Source organism: Eulemur rufifrons, chromosome 2, assembly GCF_041146395.1.
Source record: "Eulemur rufifrons isolate Redbay chromosome 2, OSU_ERuf_1, whole genome shotgun sequence".
Lineage (NCBI taxonomy): Eukaryota > Metazoa > Chordata > Mammalia > Primates > Lemuridae > Eulemur > Eulemur rufifrons.
In genome coordinates, this window is record NC_090984.1 from 121,951,772 (window position 1) to 121,969,182 (window position 17,411).

Consider the following 17,411-nt stretch of genomic DNA (forward strand, 5'->3'; position numbering starts at 1 on the left):
CAGTGTGAAGAATGTGTGGTGGGGGCTGGAGAAGCTAGGATTGGAAGACAGATCAGGGACTGAATGGGGGGCCCAGCGGAGAGCTGGGGCTGGAAGTCCTGGCTTAGGCTGCAGGCGTGCTGGGCCCGCAGGTTGGAGCGTGGCCTGGACAGCACATGGTGTTCTTTTCCCTCCCTGGTGTCAGAGGCAGAGCATGTGGTAGATCTTGGGAACCTTGTGATCTGGGGGAGGTGGGGTGTGGGTGCTGGCTCTGGAGTGAGGACAAGAGTCCAGCCAGCTGCAGCTCAGTCCCTGGTGGAGAGCAGATGGTGGGTGCAGCAGGCGAGAAGAGGTGGGGGCAACAGTGCACCCCCCACCTCTGTATTGCCTTCCGAGGGTGCCTTTCCCCTCCTCTGTTGGTTAAAGTCTGTTGGAGCGCCTTCTTGCCCCAACTGGATCAGGAAGGAGGCAAGAGCTTGGGGGCTGAGGTCACAGGACCTGTCTGAATCCTTGATCTGCGGCCTGCTGGTTCTGTGATCTCTGGCAGGTTACTTCACTTCGCTGAGCCTCAGTTTGTCTGTCTGTAAAGTGGAGATAGTTACACATGCCTTGCTGGGTTTCCATGATAAATAAATGATATTAGATATGAATTACTTAGTGAAGTGCCTGGCACATAGTTGGCACTTAGTGTGTGCTCGAGTTCTTGCTCTCCCCAAGAATTTTCTCCCTTCCTTGACTTACGGTGGTGTTTTTTTTTTTTTTTTTTTAAGTGTCATCCTTGCGCAGGGGCCATGCTAATCTTCTCTGTATCGTTCCAATTTTAGTATATGTGCTGCCGAAGCGAGCACAACTTACGGTGGTGTTTACCTGAGTAGCCATGGAACCATATCTGCTTCACCTTGCTAGTTTTTTTTTTTTTTTTTTTGAGACAGAGTCTCACTCTGTTGCCCAGGCTAGAGTGAGTGCCGTGGCGTCAGTCTAGCTCACAGCAACCTCAAACTCCTGGGCTCAAGCGATCCTCCTGCCTCAGCCTCCCGAGTAGCTGGGACTACAGGCATGCACCACCATGCCCAGCTAATTTTTCCTATATATATATATTTTAGTTGGCCAGATAATTTCTTTCTATTTTTAGTAGAGACGGGGTCTCGCTCTTGCTCAGGCTGGTCTCGAACTCCTGACCTCGAGCGATCCACCCGCCTCGGCCTCCCAGAGTGCTAGGATTACAGGCGTGAGCCATCTCGCCCATCTCGTAGGTAGCAAGGCCTACCTTGCTAGTTTTTAAGCTTCCTGAGCATGGGAACCATTGCCAGACCCATTTTTATATTCTCTATAGCATCTAGTACACAATTGCTTTCATGTTAAGTGATCAATAAAGATGCAAACAAATTTTTTGGATTTTATCACGGGCCTTCCAGATAGGATTGTCTTTGGTGTGCATAAATCTTATTCGCCACTAGGGGGCACAGTAACACTTAATATAAGCTGCTCATCCAAGCTTCTAGAATGTGGAAGAATCCTTGATTCAAGGTAACATTTACTGAAAAATGATTTCTTTTCTGATCAGGCGAAAAACAACACAGTCCAACTGATTAATCTGAAGAACGCGGAGTGCCAGTTCCTTCATCTCTTTAAAATGTAGCTTTGGAATTCATAAATTTCAATTGGGCACATTACAGTGGAAAATGGCTTGTTTTAATATGTTCTAAATGTTCTGTGAGCTGTAAAATATGCTTATATTAGTTTTGAAAAATTTACAGCTAGAGAAATTAAGTAAAATAAAACAATGACTCATAATTCCGCACCGATGCTCTGTTTTCTTCCCCGATGATCCCTTCCTGCCCTTGTCTGTGAATGCGTGTTTTTTTCATAGCTGTAATCCCAGCACGGATACCCTTCTATATGCTCTTTTCATTTCCCAGTGAACTCGTTTGGTTCAACACGTTTGAACACTCACTGCACGTAGAGGTAGACTTCAGACTTTGATGCGTTTTCTTGAAGGAAAAAGCACAAATGTGGCCTGCTTTAAGCAAACACAGCCAGCTTCCTTACCGTCTACCCCCTGTACAGAGCCCTCTGCCAGGCACCGACAGGGGTTCCCAAAGGCCTAAGGCATGTTTCCTGCTTCCAGGGACCTGCTGTCCGTGTATGAAAACCTGGAGTTCTAAAACACAGAAGGCTGTTAAATGTATGAACTAGGTATTGTTTATTTGCTTTACAAAGTGATTTGCTCTGGAAATTCTCTTGGTAACAAGCTCCTTAAAATATGTCTTTTTTTTTTTTTTTAAAACCTTTTTATTTATTTATTTTTTTTTTGAGACAGAGTCTCACTCTGTTGCCCTGGCTAGAGTGAGTGCCGTGGCGTCAGCCTAGCTCACAGCAACCTCAAACTCCTGGGCTTAAGCGATCCTACTGCCTCAGCCTCCCGAGTAGCTGGGACTACAGGCATGCGCCACCATGCCCGGCTAATTTTTTTTCTATATATATTTTTAGCTGTCCATATAATTTCTTTCTATTTTTAGTAGAGGTGGGGTCTCGCTCTTGCTCAGGCTGGTCTCGAACTCCTGAGCTCAAACGATCCGCCCACCTCGGCCTCCCAGAGTGCTAGGATTACAGGCGTGAGCCACCGCGCCCGGCCACCTTTTTATTTTTGATCATGAATATAATAGATGTTTATTGTGAAACAAATACAGAAAATATGAAGTATGAAGGAGAAATGGAAATCATTGGTAATCCCCGACTCCAGGTCAGCACCTCATTAGTGTGAAGCACCTTCCTGGTCTGGGCCACTGCACTCCTGTATGTTCATATACTTGGGCTTTCTGCATAGTATGTGCAGTTTTCTTTTTCCTTTTCTCCAGGCAGGGTCTTGCTATATTGCTCAGGTTGGCTTTGAACTCTTGGCCGCAAGCAATCCTCTCGCCTTAGCCTCCCGAGTAGCTGGGATTACAGGTGTGAGCCGCTGTGCCTGGCTCATAGGTACAGTTTTGAATTCTCCCCTCTCCGCACCATCTTTTGTTATGTTTGTAAGGGGCATTTTTCCACCTCATTAAAAACTTTTCTCAAAGATGTTTTTATGACTGTCTCAAATTCCAAACTTTGCTTTGTCATTTCCTATAATTTTTCTGCTTTCATTGTTTAAATAATCAGTACTTCAGTGAACGTGGCTATACATAAACATTGTCTTTTTTTTCATGCCTTAATGCAGTTAAGATGGGCTTTGATTTGCCCCCTGGCATTAGCTAAAGTCCTCGTATGTGGTGAGTGGAACCTGAATAGATTGGCAAACATTCAGTGCCATTGTTGTGTGAGAGCTCCTGGGCTTCCATGCTGTATCTTCTGCCGGTAGCTGTGTGACTGTGGGAGAATCACTTTGCCTCTCTGACCCTCCAGTTCCTCACTGATAAAATGGGGAAAATGGCCACTGATTAGAGCTGTTGCAGTGGAGATGAAATAAGAAGAGCCAGCGCAGGGCCTGACACAAGGGAAGGGCAGAAGAAGCATGTTCCTGACTCCCCTGTCCCTGTATCGATCAGTTGTCAAACGATTGTAGAAAAGACAAATCACCCAGAATCCTCCAACTTAATGTAACTCTTGTTTTTGTGAATCTTTTCATAGTCTGTCTCCGTACACACATATTTTTAAAGAAATTTAATCTCAGTGTTCCTGAGATAAATACTTTTGAAATTTAAAGAGTTTTTGGGATTGTCTGTACCAAACTGTTCACATGCTTCCTTTTCATGCTCCGTACGTTTGGAAGGTCTGTGTTGGAGGGCTGGATCCATGTCTATAAAGTGATCATGTTCAAAACGTGACAGAAGAAACAGAATCGCACTGCTCTTTGCCAGGTCACAGAGCTGCTCTGCATCTGGGCCTCTGGCAGTGCTGGGGACAGTGACTTTACAGCAGAGAGGACCTAAAGAGCAATTTGGGGCAGGGAAGATGTGCCCACTTTCCTCCAGCCAGCTGGTGCCAGGTTCAGCAGGCCCTCAGGCCCCTTCCCATATGCATCTGAAGGAAAGGACTTTGTTCTGGAGGCTGATGACCCAGCTTGGGTCTCATTGTGCTGCTGGTCAGCTCTGGGACCTCTGACCGGGAACACAGATGAGAGGATGGAGAGAGCTAACCATTGCTCCATCTCTTCATAACGGGCCTGACAAGCCAGGGCTGTTCTTATGCCCATTTTACAGATGAGGAAGTTGAGGCACAGAGAGGTTAAGGGACTTGTCCACGGTCACACAGCTGGTAAGTGATAGAGGCAAGGTAAGGGACGCTGTCTGTCAGACTGCAGAGCCTGAGCAAAAAAAGCTGAAACACCCACCCACCCCCTGGCCTCTGAGAATAAAGTATAGAAAAGTGTGTCTCCTTCACCCAAGTGGCACCCAGGCTGCATCCCAACTTCAGAATCTTGTGGCTCTGTTAAGGGGCATAAGGAGAAGGATTTTCTTGGTGGTTTGGATTTGCATTTTTATGTATTACAGGATCCTGTTGATTTATCATTGTTAGCGAATCTGATTATGTTAGGGTATCTTAGCTGTGCTTTGTAGAAAGTGATATATTTCACTTTCAAAGACAAGGAATTTATGGACCCAAGTGCCAGAGTGAGGGTTTATTCCAGTTTTGAAAGAATTATTCTTGATGGATTTTATGAAATGAGATTGAGAAATGATTTGATGTGTGGAGTGAGGAGTCGTGAAGCATTATGCAGATGATTGGCAATTTATTCTAAGCACGAGGCAAATCTATTGAAAAGAGAGGCACAGCTGGGAAGGAGGTTTGGGTTGGGGTGGTGGGCGTTTGGTTTTGGGGAGTGAATGATTAACAGTGCATCGAGGGTAATTAGGTGAAGGTGAGGAGAGAATGGGTGGTGCAAGCGTGTATGTGTGCATGTGTGTGTGTGCACAGAAATCATCTGGTTCCATCTTCATTTGACAGAGGCCCAGAGAGGGGAGGACACTTGCCCAAGGACACACAGTGAGGTGTTTGGATGCTTCCCTCTCTGGACACCATGTTTGCTCTTATCTCTTACCATCTTCCAGGGAAAGTTCAGTGTCATCTGAATTATCCCAGGGATGGGAATGAGAGGGCTTTAGGCTGGCTGACAGCAGGGCTGCCGAGCCTCTAGGAAGAGCTGTGAGATTCTGAGCTGGAACCTTCTTTTCGTGGGAAGTGAAGTTTTTTGACACTTCTCTTCCCCCATGTGAAAGCCGCGACGTTTCTGAGGCCAACAAATGAGACACTTCTCAGTTCCAATTGCCTTACAGTCTTGTGCTTTAGAGAAAAAACCTTGGGTTGAAGAGGAATAAGAAAAGGAAAGTGTGGCAGAATCCAAGCTGTGTTTTCTGCTCTTTAAAAACCATGTTCTGTTTAAGTTAAACAGTTCAGTGTACCACGGGCAGGGCCAGTGAGTTCCAGATGCTGGCAGGATGAAAACAGAGCCACGTGAAGGTGCAAACCCTGTCCTTGGGGAGCAAGCCTCATTCAGTCTCATCCTGTGTCATTAAGGGAAGAACAGAGCAATTTGGAAAAATGCTTTTAATGTAATTGAAAAATGCAAATTACAAAATTGGCACACTTAGGAGTTGAGACAGTCTAGTAAATTATTTCTTGCTGCTTTTAAAACTTGGACGCAGAAGACTTTTAAAGGTTCCTGCCTAATGCCTGGTGATGGCTGTGCCCTTTTTCTTTTTTAAAAAAGAGTTGTTTTAGATTTAATTAATTTTGTCATAAAAGTAGTAAAATTTTGGAAAAAGTGCAAGAAAATGACAGAAATTAAAAGATAAACTATAGACCCTCCACTCAAGCATAATGACTGTGAACATTTTGCAAGCAGCATTTCCTGCTATCTTTTTTCCCATGTGTATCAACTAGTTTTCATCATACAATAGGTACTTTGTTTTTGTAGCCCACATTAAAAATTACGTGATAGTTATTTCCCCCTCAAATTGCTAGTATTTTTTCTTCTTAAGAGAAGGGGTGAGTAATTACTCCAACCTTTTAAGCTTTTCTCCTAGCTTCTGCTGTTTCTAGTCAGGCATTTTCTTTTGTCCTTTCTTCCAGATGGACACAGCTCTCCTGCAGACCCATCACATACTGGGGGGAGTGGAGCAAGCCACAGGGACAGGAGTACAGGGGTGCAGTCAGAAGGTGTGTGTACGTGAGGCCAAGGGTGTCGGCCAGGACCCCGGGAGGCTGCCTACACTTAGCCTCCCCTGCGGCAAGCTTCCTGAAGTTTTTTACTTGACAGAGGATAAAAGAGGCCCAATACTGTGATCCTGGCTGACGGGCAGGGAGGACCAGAGGGGCTTAAGAGACCTGGAACCAAAGTGGCCCCTAACTCTGCTTTGGTCTTCCCTGGCAGGAGTGAGGCACTGGGACCCCACCCCTCCTGTGGAGTAGGGTCCATACAGAGATGGGTGGCAACTCTGGGGCTGTTGCTGGTCAGGGCCTTTGACTTTGGGACTTTGATTGGTTGGATATCCTGGATGTCCCTGGATTGAGCGTCTAAGTTTCCTATCTTTTCTTTCACATTTTCTTGGCCTGTTTTTATTTTTCTGGGAAATTTCTTCCACTTTATCTTTCAATCCTTTTTTTGGAATTTGTATTTCTGCTGCCATATACTTACACTTTTTTAGTGAAGTAGAACATATATTCAGAAAAGTGTTCTGTTCTATCATATTTTTACATTCCAAGAGCTGTTTCTTATTTTCTGAATGTTCCTTTTTTTAATACAGCATTTTTAAAAATTGTATATTTACAAGGTCTTTTCTTAGCTCTCTGAGTTCTTTGAAAGTTCCTGTGTTTTCTGGAATGTTTCTGTCTCTTTCCATCTCCTTTGGTCTTTTTTGTTTTGGTGTCTGTGTTCCATGTTAGAGGTTTTCTGTTGCTCATTCTGATTTGGGAGGGAAGCCCTAAAAAGCTGACCTGACCAGAAGCTCTGTGTGTGTGCATTTGTATATGTGTATTTGTGTGCCCGTGTGTGTGTGTGTGTGTGTGTGTGTGGGCTGCGGAAGCTTGTCCACAGAGAGCCTGCCGCAGGGATCCGAGGCTGGCATCCTCACAGGGCCCTCACATGTGAATATCTGCATGTATTTCCTCTTAGCCTGGCCGGTTTCTCAGAGAGGAGTCTTTTGCTCCCCTGGGAGGCCCTTGGCCTGCTGCCAGCCTTCTGGTGTCTGACTGGGGATGAGGGTCCGGGTCTCAGTGTTCAGCGTGCAGATTTCCCGCTCTCCTTGCTGCCCTCGGCTTGCCTGTCCCGCTCCCCGTTGCAGCCTTCCCGCAGCGGGCCTTTTCAGGGGCTCCGCGGTGCTCCGCTGCCGGCACACAGCGTCATGTGTGCATAAAAGTGGCTGCATCTTCTCACCTTCCACAGTGGCAGAATTATTACTTTAAAAAAATGTCTGCTAATTGAATGGTATCTTGTTTGAGAACCAAATGAGTTCATTTATGTGCAGCTCTTTTAGAACTGGGCCTGGCAAATAAGCGTTTGTTGTCATAGTTCTTGTCCATTAATCTCCTGTAGTCTTAGTGTTTCTCTTATCCGGGTAATTTACATACTAATAATATTGACCCTTCATCATATTCCACCCTCCTGCCCCTGGTGTGTTGTTTGACTTTGAATTTTGGTATTTCATTATTCTTTTTTAACAGAGAAAACCTAACATTTTTTGTAGTCAAGCCTATAGAGTTTTCCCTGTGTAACTGTCTGGTAGCTCTACAGCCTGGCGTGTCCCCCCCACCCTGAGATCTGATAAAGAGTCACCTATATTTGACCTTCATCTAGCAGTGATTAGCTTGAGCCAGTTTCAATTCTCGTCAGTGGGTCCGCGGCAGGCCACGCGCCACCGTGATGAATGTGTGCGTGGTGCCAGGGATCGATCCGCATGTTAAGGAGAAGCCCGCGGTCCCAGCAGCCTGCTTCGTGACGCTGCCCCGCACTGACGCTGGCTACTAATGACTTCAAATGACCTTCTTCCTGTCCGGCTTATTCTGCAGGGCATGGGTACACCACAGCTTCCCAAACCCTTCATCAAAAAAGAAAGGTTGTTTTTGACCATAAAAGAAACACAATATGAAAAAAACAGAAAAGTAACAGGAAGGAAAAAATTGCCCATCATCTCTCCACGCAGAGGCAATGATTATAGACTTTCTGGTATATTTTCATCCAGTCCGGAAAAAAAAAAAGACTCAACATAGTTGAGCTCCAACTATACATCTAATTTTAAATCTTTCTTTTCCCTCCACATATTGCAGCAGCAGTTTTTTTAATGCTATAATTTATTGCAGTGGTTTTCAGTGTGGTCTGCAAACCCCTGGGGGTCCTCAAGACCCTTTCAGAAGGTCAAAACTATTTTCATAATAACACCTAGAAGTTATTTGCCTTTTTCACTCTCATTCTCTCCTGAGTGTACGTGCAGTTTTCCAGAGGCTATAGGACGTGTGCTGTTGCAGCAGATTAAATACAGAAGCAGCTATGAGAACCCAGCTGTCTCGCATTAAGCCAGACATTAACGAGATCTGCAAAAATATAAACAATGCCTTCTCACTAATTGTTTTTTGTCTTGGAAAATATAGTTATTTTTATAAAAAATATGTTATCTCTGTTAACATGTGGTGGGTTTATTATTGTTACTTTGACATAAATTAATAAATATTTAACAATATCCTCAGGTTTCATTTCTAATATGCTAAGTATTGATAGCCATAACCCACGTAAACAACAGCTCTTTGAGGTTCTTGATCATCTTAGACAAGGTAAAGGGGACCAAAACGTCTGAGAAACACTGTTATTTACATCTGCAATTCCATTTGGGGGGGATCTAACTAATGCATTGGTAAACACGCCATCACATGAGACTGCTCCAGCTGTGTCCCTGCTTTCTTCTGCTTGGTTAGATCTACAAACTGTGTGATAAAAACGTGATCCCGGAGGGGTCCAAGCCTCCATCCGCCCCCTGCCCTTCCTTCTTCTACCTTTTGTGAAGATAGTTTTAGCAGCATTACAAAAATAAGGGAAAAAAAATCTCCCAACTCCAACATACAGTAAAATTATGATGCTCCCTTTACCACCCTGCATTAGTTTTTGGTGCATACGGGCTTGTGTTTTTCACAGAGCCCGCATGCAGTTCTGCAGCCGGCTTTTCCCACTTAACATTCTCTCCCAGCCCTCCCCATGCTGCGCCACCACCAGCCGCCTCTGCGTCTTTGGAGGGCCGTCAATTTTCACTGGTTCCATGACGCTCTATCGAGTTGATTAACTGTAATTTACTTAGCCGCCCTCGGACACTTAGGTGGTTTCTAATTTTTGCTATTATAGATAATGCTGAAGTGGTTATCTTCATGCATGAAACCCTTTTCTGTTGGATTATTTCTTTCAGATTGATTCCCAGAAGTGGGCCTGCTGGGTCGAAGGGTTGTACATTTTCATGGGTCCAGATAACGTCTGCTGTCAGATTGCCTTCCAAAAGGATTAGACCAATTTGCACTGCCACCGCAAAGCCTGCGTAATAACCAACTATTTTGCTTAACTATCATGCCTAGAATTTTCCCTTGGAGCCCCGAAGGGCAAAGGCCCTTATCTAAGTGAGTGTGATCTATAATTATTTAGACTAACACCAAAATTGCTTTCAGAACATTTTTAACCTGCTGAGTTTAGAATTCTAATTCGCATACATGCTAGCATTAAAAGTTTCACAAGTAGCAATTTCTCTCTCCTTACTCACAGTGTATTTACACAGCCACGACAACTGTGGGGAAAACGAAAGAGCTTTCATAAACAGAAGTGGTCTCTTTCTAAACTAGTTGAAGTATTATGTTGAAAGGTACAAAAACACAAATTAAAACAGATTTTCATTGTAACCTTTGGTTAGAAAAGTTGTTTGTTTTTGTCCTGGCCTCTTTTCATGTTCTTTTGCTCTCATTCAAGTGTGTTCTGAAATGTACTGGTTTCTTGGAGTCTTGCTGTGTTGCTGTTAGCACAGGGGGTAGGGAGGGGATGGTGGCTGTCATCAGGTGCAGTGAGGCTGCCACTGGAAGGGGAATGGGATGTATTCTGGTTTGCTCCAAGGGTAGAAGTGGGACACATGGTGGACAGGGTGGGGAAAGAGGTCAGCACATTGTGAGGGAGAACTTTCCTGTGCTTAGAACTGGTCACTTTGGGGAGCAGGCTGATTGGAAAGGGAGTGAGGGCCCTGCCTGGAGGGGTTTATGAGACTGTTGCCTGCTGCGCTACCGGGCTCCTGCGTGGAGGGGTTTAGTGCAGCCTGGAGTCCGAGTTGCCAGTGGGCTGGGAAGTAGATGTAGGCATTGGCTGGGGACCCAGGCAGTGGCTCAAAGGCTGCTCCTGGCATGGTGGTGCCCCTGTTGGGGCCAAAATGGTGGCCGTGAGCTGCTTCGGAGAGAGCTCTGTGCTTGGCCCTGAAGTGCAGAGCCTGGGGCCCTTGCTTGAGCCCAGCACAGTGTTCTGCATGCTGTGTGTATTCAAAGAAGAGTCAGGCACATCTCTTCCTAATTTCTCTGTGCGTTAGCATGCTCGTCTGTGAAATAATTACCTCACAGGGCTGTAAGGATCACATGAGGTTAGATGTGTGAAACTACTTTGTAAACTATAAAGCTCTTACAAATGGAAGGTATTATCAAGGACTCCAAGCCAGGGTTTATTCTGTAATTGCCTCCTAAGCTGCGTTCCTAAGCATGTGAGGCTTGCAATCCAATTTGCCTCCAGTTGCCCTGATGCGTTGATCAAATAATCTGGTGTGCACCCATTGACTCCAGCAGGCTTCTCTAGGTGTGGCTTCCTATTTTCCAGCTCAGCAGCGTGACATGGGCTAGTGCTGGTTGAGGTGGTGGTTTTGGGGGTGGCTCAGCTGGTGAGCCTCTGGCAGTCTCCATCAGCCAGGCTCCTGGACTTGCTGCTGTGTGGCCCTTGAGGCCCTCAGGCCTTGCTTGATGCTGTCTGCTGTGAGCAGAGAGGGCCCTTGACAGCAGTGTCAGAGGCCTGGTTTTTCTACTTCTTCCTTCATTTGGCATCCATCTGTCTGTCCAGGCACTGATTAAATTCTGGCTCTGTACAAGGCCCCGGGCTCGGAGGGGACCAGACCCACCCTGCTGGCAGGAAGGCTAATGAGAGACAGACATCAAAGCAGACTCTAGGGAGACAACGTAACAGGCCCTCCTGGGCCACCTGTGTGGGGGTTGGGAATGCAGAAGGGGCATTTGAACTCACGCCTTTCTGCCCCTGCATTCTGGGATTGCTCTAGTCACCTCCCTGTGTGGGGGCTCCAAAGGGCAGTCAAGAGACTGTGGCAAGGCCCTTACTCTTTTTTCATCTTAGCTCATCTGTAGAACAGCAAGAGCTCTAGTATGCATTCCAGGATGGCAGGGAATTTGCCTTTTTCCCTTCCTGTATCTCCAGATCCTGGAAGTGAGCCAGGCACATAGTAGGTGTTGAAAAGACACTGTGAATGCATGAATAACACCTGCGCAGTCTGCTTTACTCTCTGCGGGCCTCCCTGCACTCAGGGATGTGGAAAATCTCGAGGTGGTCTCAGCAGCACTCCCCGACTCCATCCCTCGCTCCAGTCTATGCAGGAAGCATCCCTGAGGGAGTGCAATTTGTTACATGTGGCCGCGTTTGTGAGAGGGCTTTGGAAACTGTGTGCTGGGAGCTAAATCAAAGTGATGATTGTTCCACATCTGTTGAAATGTTTGTGTTTATACTCCTAGGTAATGGTCTTGGGCTGATGCTTACAGCTTGTGCGTTTGTTTATTTATTATTTATTTATAAAACATAAATCCAGAAAGGATTTGAGGAAGCTTATAAGAAGCGATACAAACACAGTAAAGCTGTTAAAACAAAACACACCATGAAAAGCCACCCCAAATGGAGAAGGAAGCGCGTGAATGAAGCGCAGAGCTGACCACTGTCACCCGGCAGGCGCTTTTGTCTCACGCTGTGTGCTCTCGTGGTCCAGGGTTGCCCAATTCTTGATGCCCGACAGAAGCCAACGGGAGTGGCCTCACATGGGGACGTGGGCTAGCAGGACAGTGATGCTCAGAGGAAAGGCCGTCTGTTTGTTCTGGGGCTGTGTCCTGGCTGTCTCGTGAGGACATGAAAGTCAGAGGAGAGGCGAGGGAGACATACACGTAGGAGTCAGCCAAGGAGAGGTCACAGGCTCCCCCATGGTTTGACCAGACTGCCAGGCTGTTCTTCTTTTTTCTGTGCCTCAGTTTCTCTCCTGCCAAAAGGCTGTGATAATACTTACCTCACAGAGCTGTTGTGAGGATAAATGTGGTGGTGTTTGGCCAGGGACCTGGCCCTTGGAAAGTGCTTTTGTTGTTCATCTGAACTGTATGGGCTGTGATTCTCGTGGTGAATGTTGTACTGGGCAGATGCTCAAGTCCTTCAGTCAGGCCCCCAAGTTGTGAGGAGGGGCTGCTGGAAGGGTGACAGGATGGGATCTCCCCAAATGCCCTCAGCTCTGTCCACACTGATGTTGTTGAGTGTAGCCTGTTCATTATTGCTTAAAAACACTTATGGAGTTCAAAGCAAAGGGAACATACTTTTTAATTATTTCCCTGCTTGTCTCCAGCAATGCTGTTGTCAAGGAAACCAAAACCTTTGAAAAGCTTTTCAGCTTCCCGGTTGGGAGAGGATACTTGTACAGTGCTTATATTGTCGGTGGAAATGGACCTGTCATTCTGTAACAAAATCTGTTTCTTTTAAAAGGGCTTGCTTCCTTTACTTCTTACAAATAGAATCTTTTTGACCTTTTAACAGAAGATGGAAGGTTTTATTTGTATTTTCTCTTTTAAAAGAATTGCCTGCATTATTGACTCATAGTATTTCATTCATTCAACATCTGTTGTGAGACTTGGGTGCGAGGGATGGGAGTGGGCTACAGAAATGAATCTGATATCACAGCCCTCCTGGCAAGGCCCCCCGGCTCATTGGGAAGAAGACGCAGGTGGACAGATCATTACAGTGAAGCATTGTGGCTACTCTGAAGTGTGGAGGACGGGATACTGTGGGACATAAAGAACAGCCTGGGGAGGGGCAGTGTCAGTGAGAGTCACAGAGGGGTCCTAGAGGATGGGTCGACATTGCATTGCTGCAAAGTGACGGAAGAGCCTTCCAGGCAGAGGGCACAGACTGTGCAAAGGCATGGAGGTGTGGAAGAGCGTGCTGCCGGTCAGCAAACTGCAGGGCAGCCAGGTGAGGCCAGGGGGTCCAACACAGACATCATGGGGAGCGAGACAGGCTGGAGAGGACTTGTGAGGCAGGAGATCAGGAGTGGCGAGTGCGAAGAGGTTGTAACACTTGCTTTACAAAGTGAGTTCTAGTTCCGCTGGACAGAGCCCTTGCACCTTGACGCGTGGAGGCACATCGCTCCTGTGTTCTAGCTTCAGAGGGAAGGGACGCTGCTAACATGCTTGGAAATTTAATAATTCACTTTTTCTGCAGGAGGACAGCTTTTACTGTAATGTTTCAGCCAGCATTCCAGTAAAACTTTATGATAGTTAAGCCCCATCAAGGACATTGGTTTTATATGAAAAAGATAAACCATTGTTAGAAAAATAGGAGCCTTACTTTTAAACATTCCTCGTTATTTTTCTGTAAAACTTTAAAAAATAATTTTAGATTTATAGAAGAGTTGCAAAAATAATAGACTTCCTATATACCTTTCACTCAGCTAATGTTAACATCTTACATAACTCTGGTGCATTTATCAAACTGAGAAATTAACATCAGTGTAACTCTGATGTTAACTAAACTATGGACTTTAAGTGGATTTCACCAGTTTTTCCATTAATGTCCTTTTATTGTTTCAGGATCCAATCCTGGATACCGTGTTGCATTTAGAGACCTCTTGTTATTTAACAAATAATTTGTTTTCTTGGCGGGGGGTGTGGTGGAGGGTAAGGAACGGACTGGAGCTTGTCCTTGCCACTTACTCAGAGTTCCCTATTCTGAGCCAACCCCCGACGTGGCCCCTGGCTGAAGCCCCATATCAGGGGACCAGGGGTTTGATGTTGCAGCCAAGCTCAGACTGGACATCTTTTGGTTTTCAAGATCAGTTTCCTTGTTAAATCATGAACAAGACAAGCAGAAGGTTTGCACTTTAATGAGGCTTAAAGAGAGCTCACTTGTGCCAATAGTGCCCTGTCCTGTAGCTATTTAGTGATAAGTTTCTTATTCCTTTTCTTTTTTTTTTTTTCCTTTTTCTTTTTTTCCTTCTGGATTTAACTAAGCCAGCCTTTTGGGCTAAAGTTGACACGAACGAGAGTTTGGGTTTAGACTGCTCACCACATTGACGTTTTTACACAGCCTTCCTGTGGTTTATCGGATAATTGAGTGTGTCTTGAGGCAGAAACTGAGAGTTAAAATGTGGTGCATTTAACGAGTGAAACCTAGAGCGTTCTTTGCGTGCAGATAGATGCACATTTGCAGGTGATTTTCCCAACAAAAGTCCCTGCTTAGGATGTTTCCTCCCTTCCTTGCCCCACCCCGATTCTTTCTCTTAGGTCTTTTTCTTTTTTCCTTTTTCTTTGTTTTGAGACTGAGTCTGGCTCTGTCACCCGGGCTAGAGTGCAGTGGTGTCATCATAGCTCACTGCAAACTCTAACTCCTGAGCTCAAGGGAACCTCAGGTCCTTTTCTTTACTTTTTACCCTCTGCTTCCTCTGGCCTTCCGCCTTGTCCTGTCTCTGCTCGCCTTTTCTCCTTCCCGGCTACCTCCCCCCATCTCCTCCCCCTTCATTTTCAATTCCCTTCCATTGCGTTCCTGCAACAGGCCAGTGAAGCTGTTGCCATGGAAACAGAAGCCCAGCAGAAGCTCTGCTCTGCTTTCCGGATGCTTCTAACTGATGACGCAGATAATGTCGACTTCTAGAATCAGCTAAGCCCTAGCCTGTGGCCTCTGGAGTCCTTTCATTTTCCAAAGGCCAAATTGATGCCACACCTCATAATTCTGTTTAGTCGATGGTCATTTTTAATTTCAAAATTGAAACTTCAAAATTTGAGTAATCCACTTCCCTGTTGCTCCAGATTGGTTCCAACTGTGTGAAAAAGACTCACCTGAACTTACTTATATTAACTGAGGGAAAATTAGCAGATGAATGGAAGGCTGTGGCATGTTCCAGGAGTAACTTCAGTTACCTGTCGGGGAGGGTTACACACACTTGTTGAATTACTGGGATGAATGAATGATTGCTTTTAAAGGATGCTGGAGAAAACAAAAGTACAGTCGGACCTTAGAAAATCTTCAGATACTTAGTTTCATTCAACAAATGTTCTGTCAGGACTGGCCATTTCCAAGACATGGGGTTAGGTGCTGCGGGGTACCAGGACCGTGAAAAGCACAGTTCCTTCTCTCAAGGAGTCTGTCCTTGAGTTACAGAGCTGAGGGGTGTGTGTGTGTCCGTGTCCTTTACCGCAGTGACATTCCTTGATATTTGTCATAGTAATCCAATGAGTCCAGCAGTTGTCACTCCCGCAGAACAACCCGCATGCCTGCACATTAACTAGGCTTTGTGGTCTCCTCGGAGGGTTATTGACTCCTGGTCCTCAGTGGAGCTGGTTTATAGTGGTGGCAGCCTTGCTCCTTTCTGGGTCTGATGTAGGCCTAGCTTGTTGGCATTAGCTAGGATTTGGAGTCTTGCCATTCAGCCTGCACCAGCTAATAGCCCAGCAGGGAAGAGTTAGTTCATGGATTATATTTAAGTTAGTACTTATTCCCAAAGGTAACTTTGTTTAATAAAAACCTTAAGCCCTTATTACTGTGCTTCTGGGTAGCTTGGCTCCAGGGTGTAAAAACAAGACTTATAAAATTCAAACATTATTTGTGCAAATGCAAAAACATTTTCATTAATAGAGGGTGTGATAAAAAGCAAAAGGCACTTTCCGTCTGTGCCTAAATGGTCTTTCTGCACTTGGGTCTTTTTATTTTCATAATCACTTCAAGCTTATTTAAATATCACCCTTTCAGTAGTGAATTTTAAAGGGAGGAAGCTTTGGTTTGTGAATAACTGTACAACTACCCACAATATTTCTAGCCAGTTGCTATGACTTAAGTTGATAATGGAGCCCACACAGCAGTCACTAATGGATGATAATCTGGGAGTGTTTCTGTTATTGTTTTTATTTTAGAAGAAAGGTTGGAAATTAGCATAGTAAATCTCTGTGGGATCTTTGCAAATAAAAGAATGTTCACGTTAAAAACAACTTTCAGGAAAGATGTATGGTAATGAATAAAACATCAGTGAGTGAAAATAAGCGTGTTTAATTATTCAAGTAGAAGTAGTAATTTAAACTAATTATTGCTTGTGGATTTCATAATTCAGTTTTTGTCTCGCAATAATATTTCCTCTGGGCCTCCGGGGTGCATCGACGGCTGCTCATGGTTCCTGGGGCAGGCGAGGCCCCCCCTTTCCAGGCTGCAGCCTCTGCTCCACTAAGCCAGTGCCACCAGGTCCCTGCTTCCTCCCAGGCCTCCTCTGTCAGTATTGCTGTCCCTTGCACGGACTAATTAAGCACTTCCTTGTTTATCACCTTCTTCTCTGGTTGATTCTGGAGTCTCAGACCAGTTGTGCCCATTGAGGTCTAAGTGTCATGGGGGCCGGGCCCCTCCCTCCCCCATAGGGTCCGAGGCTTCCTAGGCAGGCGTGACTCAGCGCATGTGACACGGGCAAGTCCTTGCCCTTCAGGCTGCCACAACTTGGATTTCCTCCGGGACCTGCCCCCACCCCACATCGATTATTTCTTCCTCCCTGCAGCTTTGTACCAGCAGGTTCTTGTGGTCCTTTTTTATGGATTTGTTTAAATTTTTCTTTTTGGGGGGCTTCTTTTTACTTTGTTTCTGATTCTAAAGGAAAAACACGTTCATACAGAGGAATGGAAAAGTACTGGAGAGTCTAAGAGGCAGGGGGAGGATGATTAATCACCTGGAACTCCCACCCAGGGAGCTAGTCTGGGCACCTGGGCTTTCTCCTCCGAGCGGCTCTTTGCTGTTATTAGTGTGCTGTGTTCTGTATGCAGGCACTTGTCATTTCCTCTGTGGAACACTAGGGCTTAGATGTCATTCTTAGCATGGACTCCTGGGTGGGGGGGGGCTCAGTCTCATTCTCCCTGGTGCACCTCCTGGGGTGTAGCTGGCATTCGGAGGTGCTGATGAAGGAGTAGTGAGTGCTGAAAGGTACTTTTGCTCAATCTTGTGAAGCTTTTAAAACCCAGTTATTACTGCTAGAGCCATGAATGCCCATAATGGCATGGGAGGTTTTCTGAACCTCTCTTTATTGCACAAATGCTCCTGGAACAGATCTTGACAATTCAGGTAAATTATTATTCTACCCCTCAGATGGTAAAGGGAAAGATTTCTATTTGTAACTTCTTCCCAAATGCCCTCTGTCAAAAGGTAGTGACATCTGCCCTCCTGACAT

At 45.6% G+C, this 17,411-nt stretch overlaps 1 protein-coding gene and 1 non-coding gene across 6 annotated transcripts in view; one reads left to right on the plus strand and one right to left on the minus strand.

Annotated features, from left to right (window-relative positions):
* The window catches only part of WDR25 (WD repeat domain 25), a 134,926-nt gene that overhangs the window by 6,928 nt on the left and 110,587 nt on the right, over positions 1-17,411 (plus strand). The window contains exon 1 of one of the 5 annotated variants that reach the window (XM_069465307.1): positions 12,569-12,640. The exons of the other annotated variants lie outside the window; for them this stretch is intronic. Coding sequence (XP_069321408.1) covers positions 12,569-12,640 — 72 coding nt within the window. Of the gene's footprint in view, positions 1-12,568; positions 12,641-17,411 lie in introns of those variants that run through there. 5 annotated transcript variants of the gene reach the window in all.
* Positions 721-827, minus strand: LOC138381012 (U6 spliceosomal RNA). Its single transcript, XR_011232968.1, has one exon. It is a non-coding gene; the product is annotated as a U6 spliceosomal RNA (small nuclear RNA).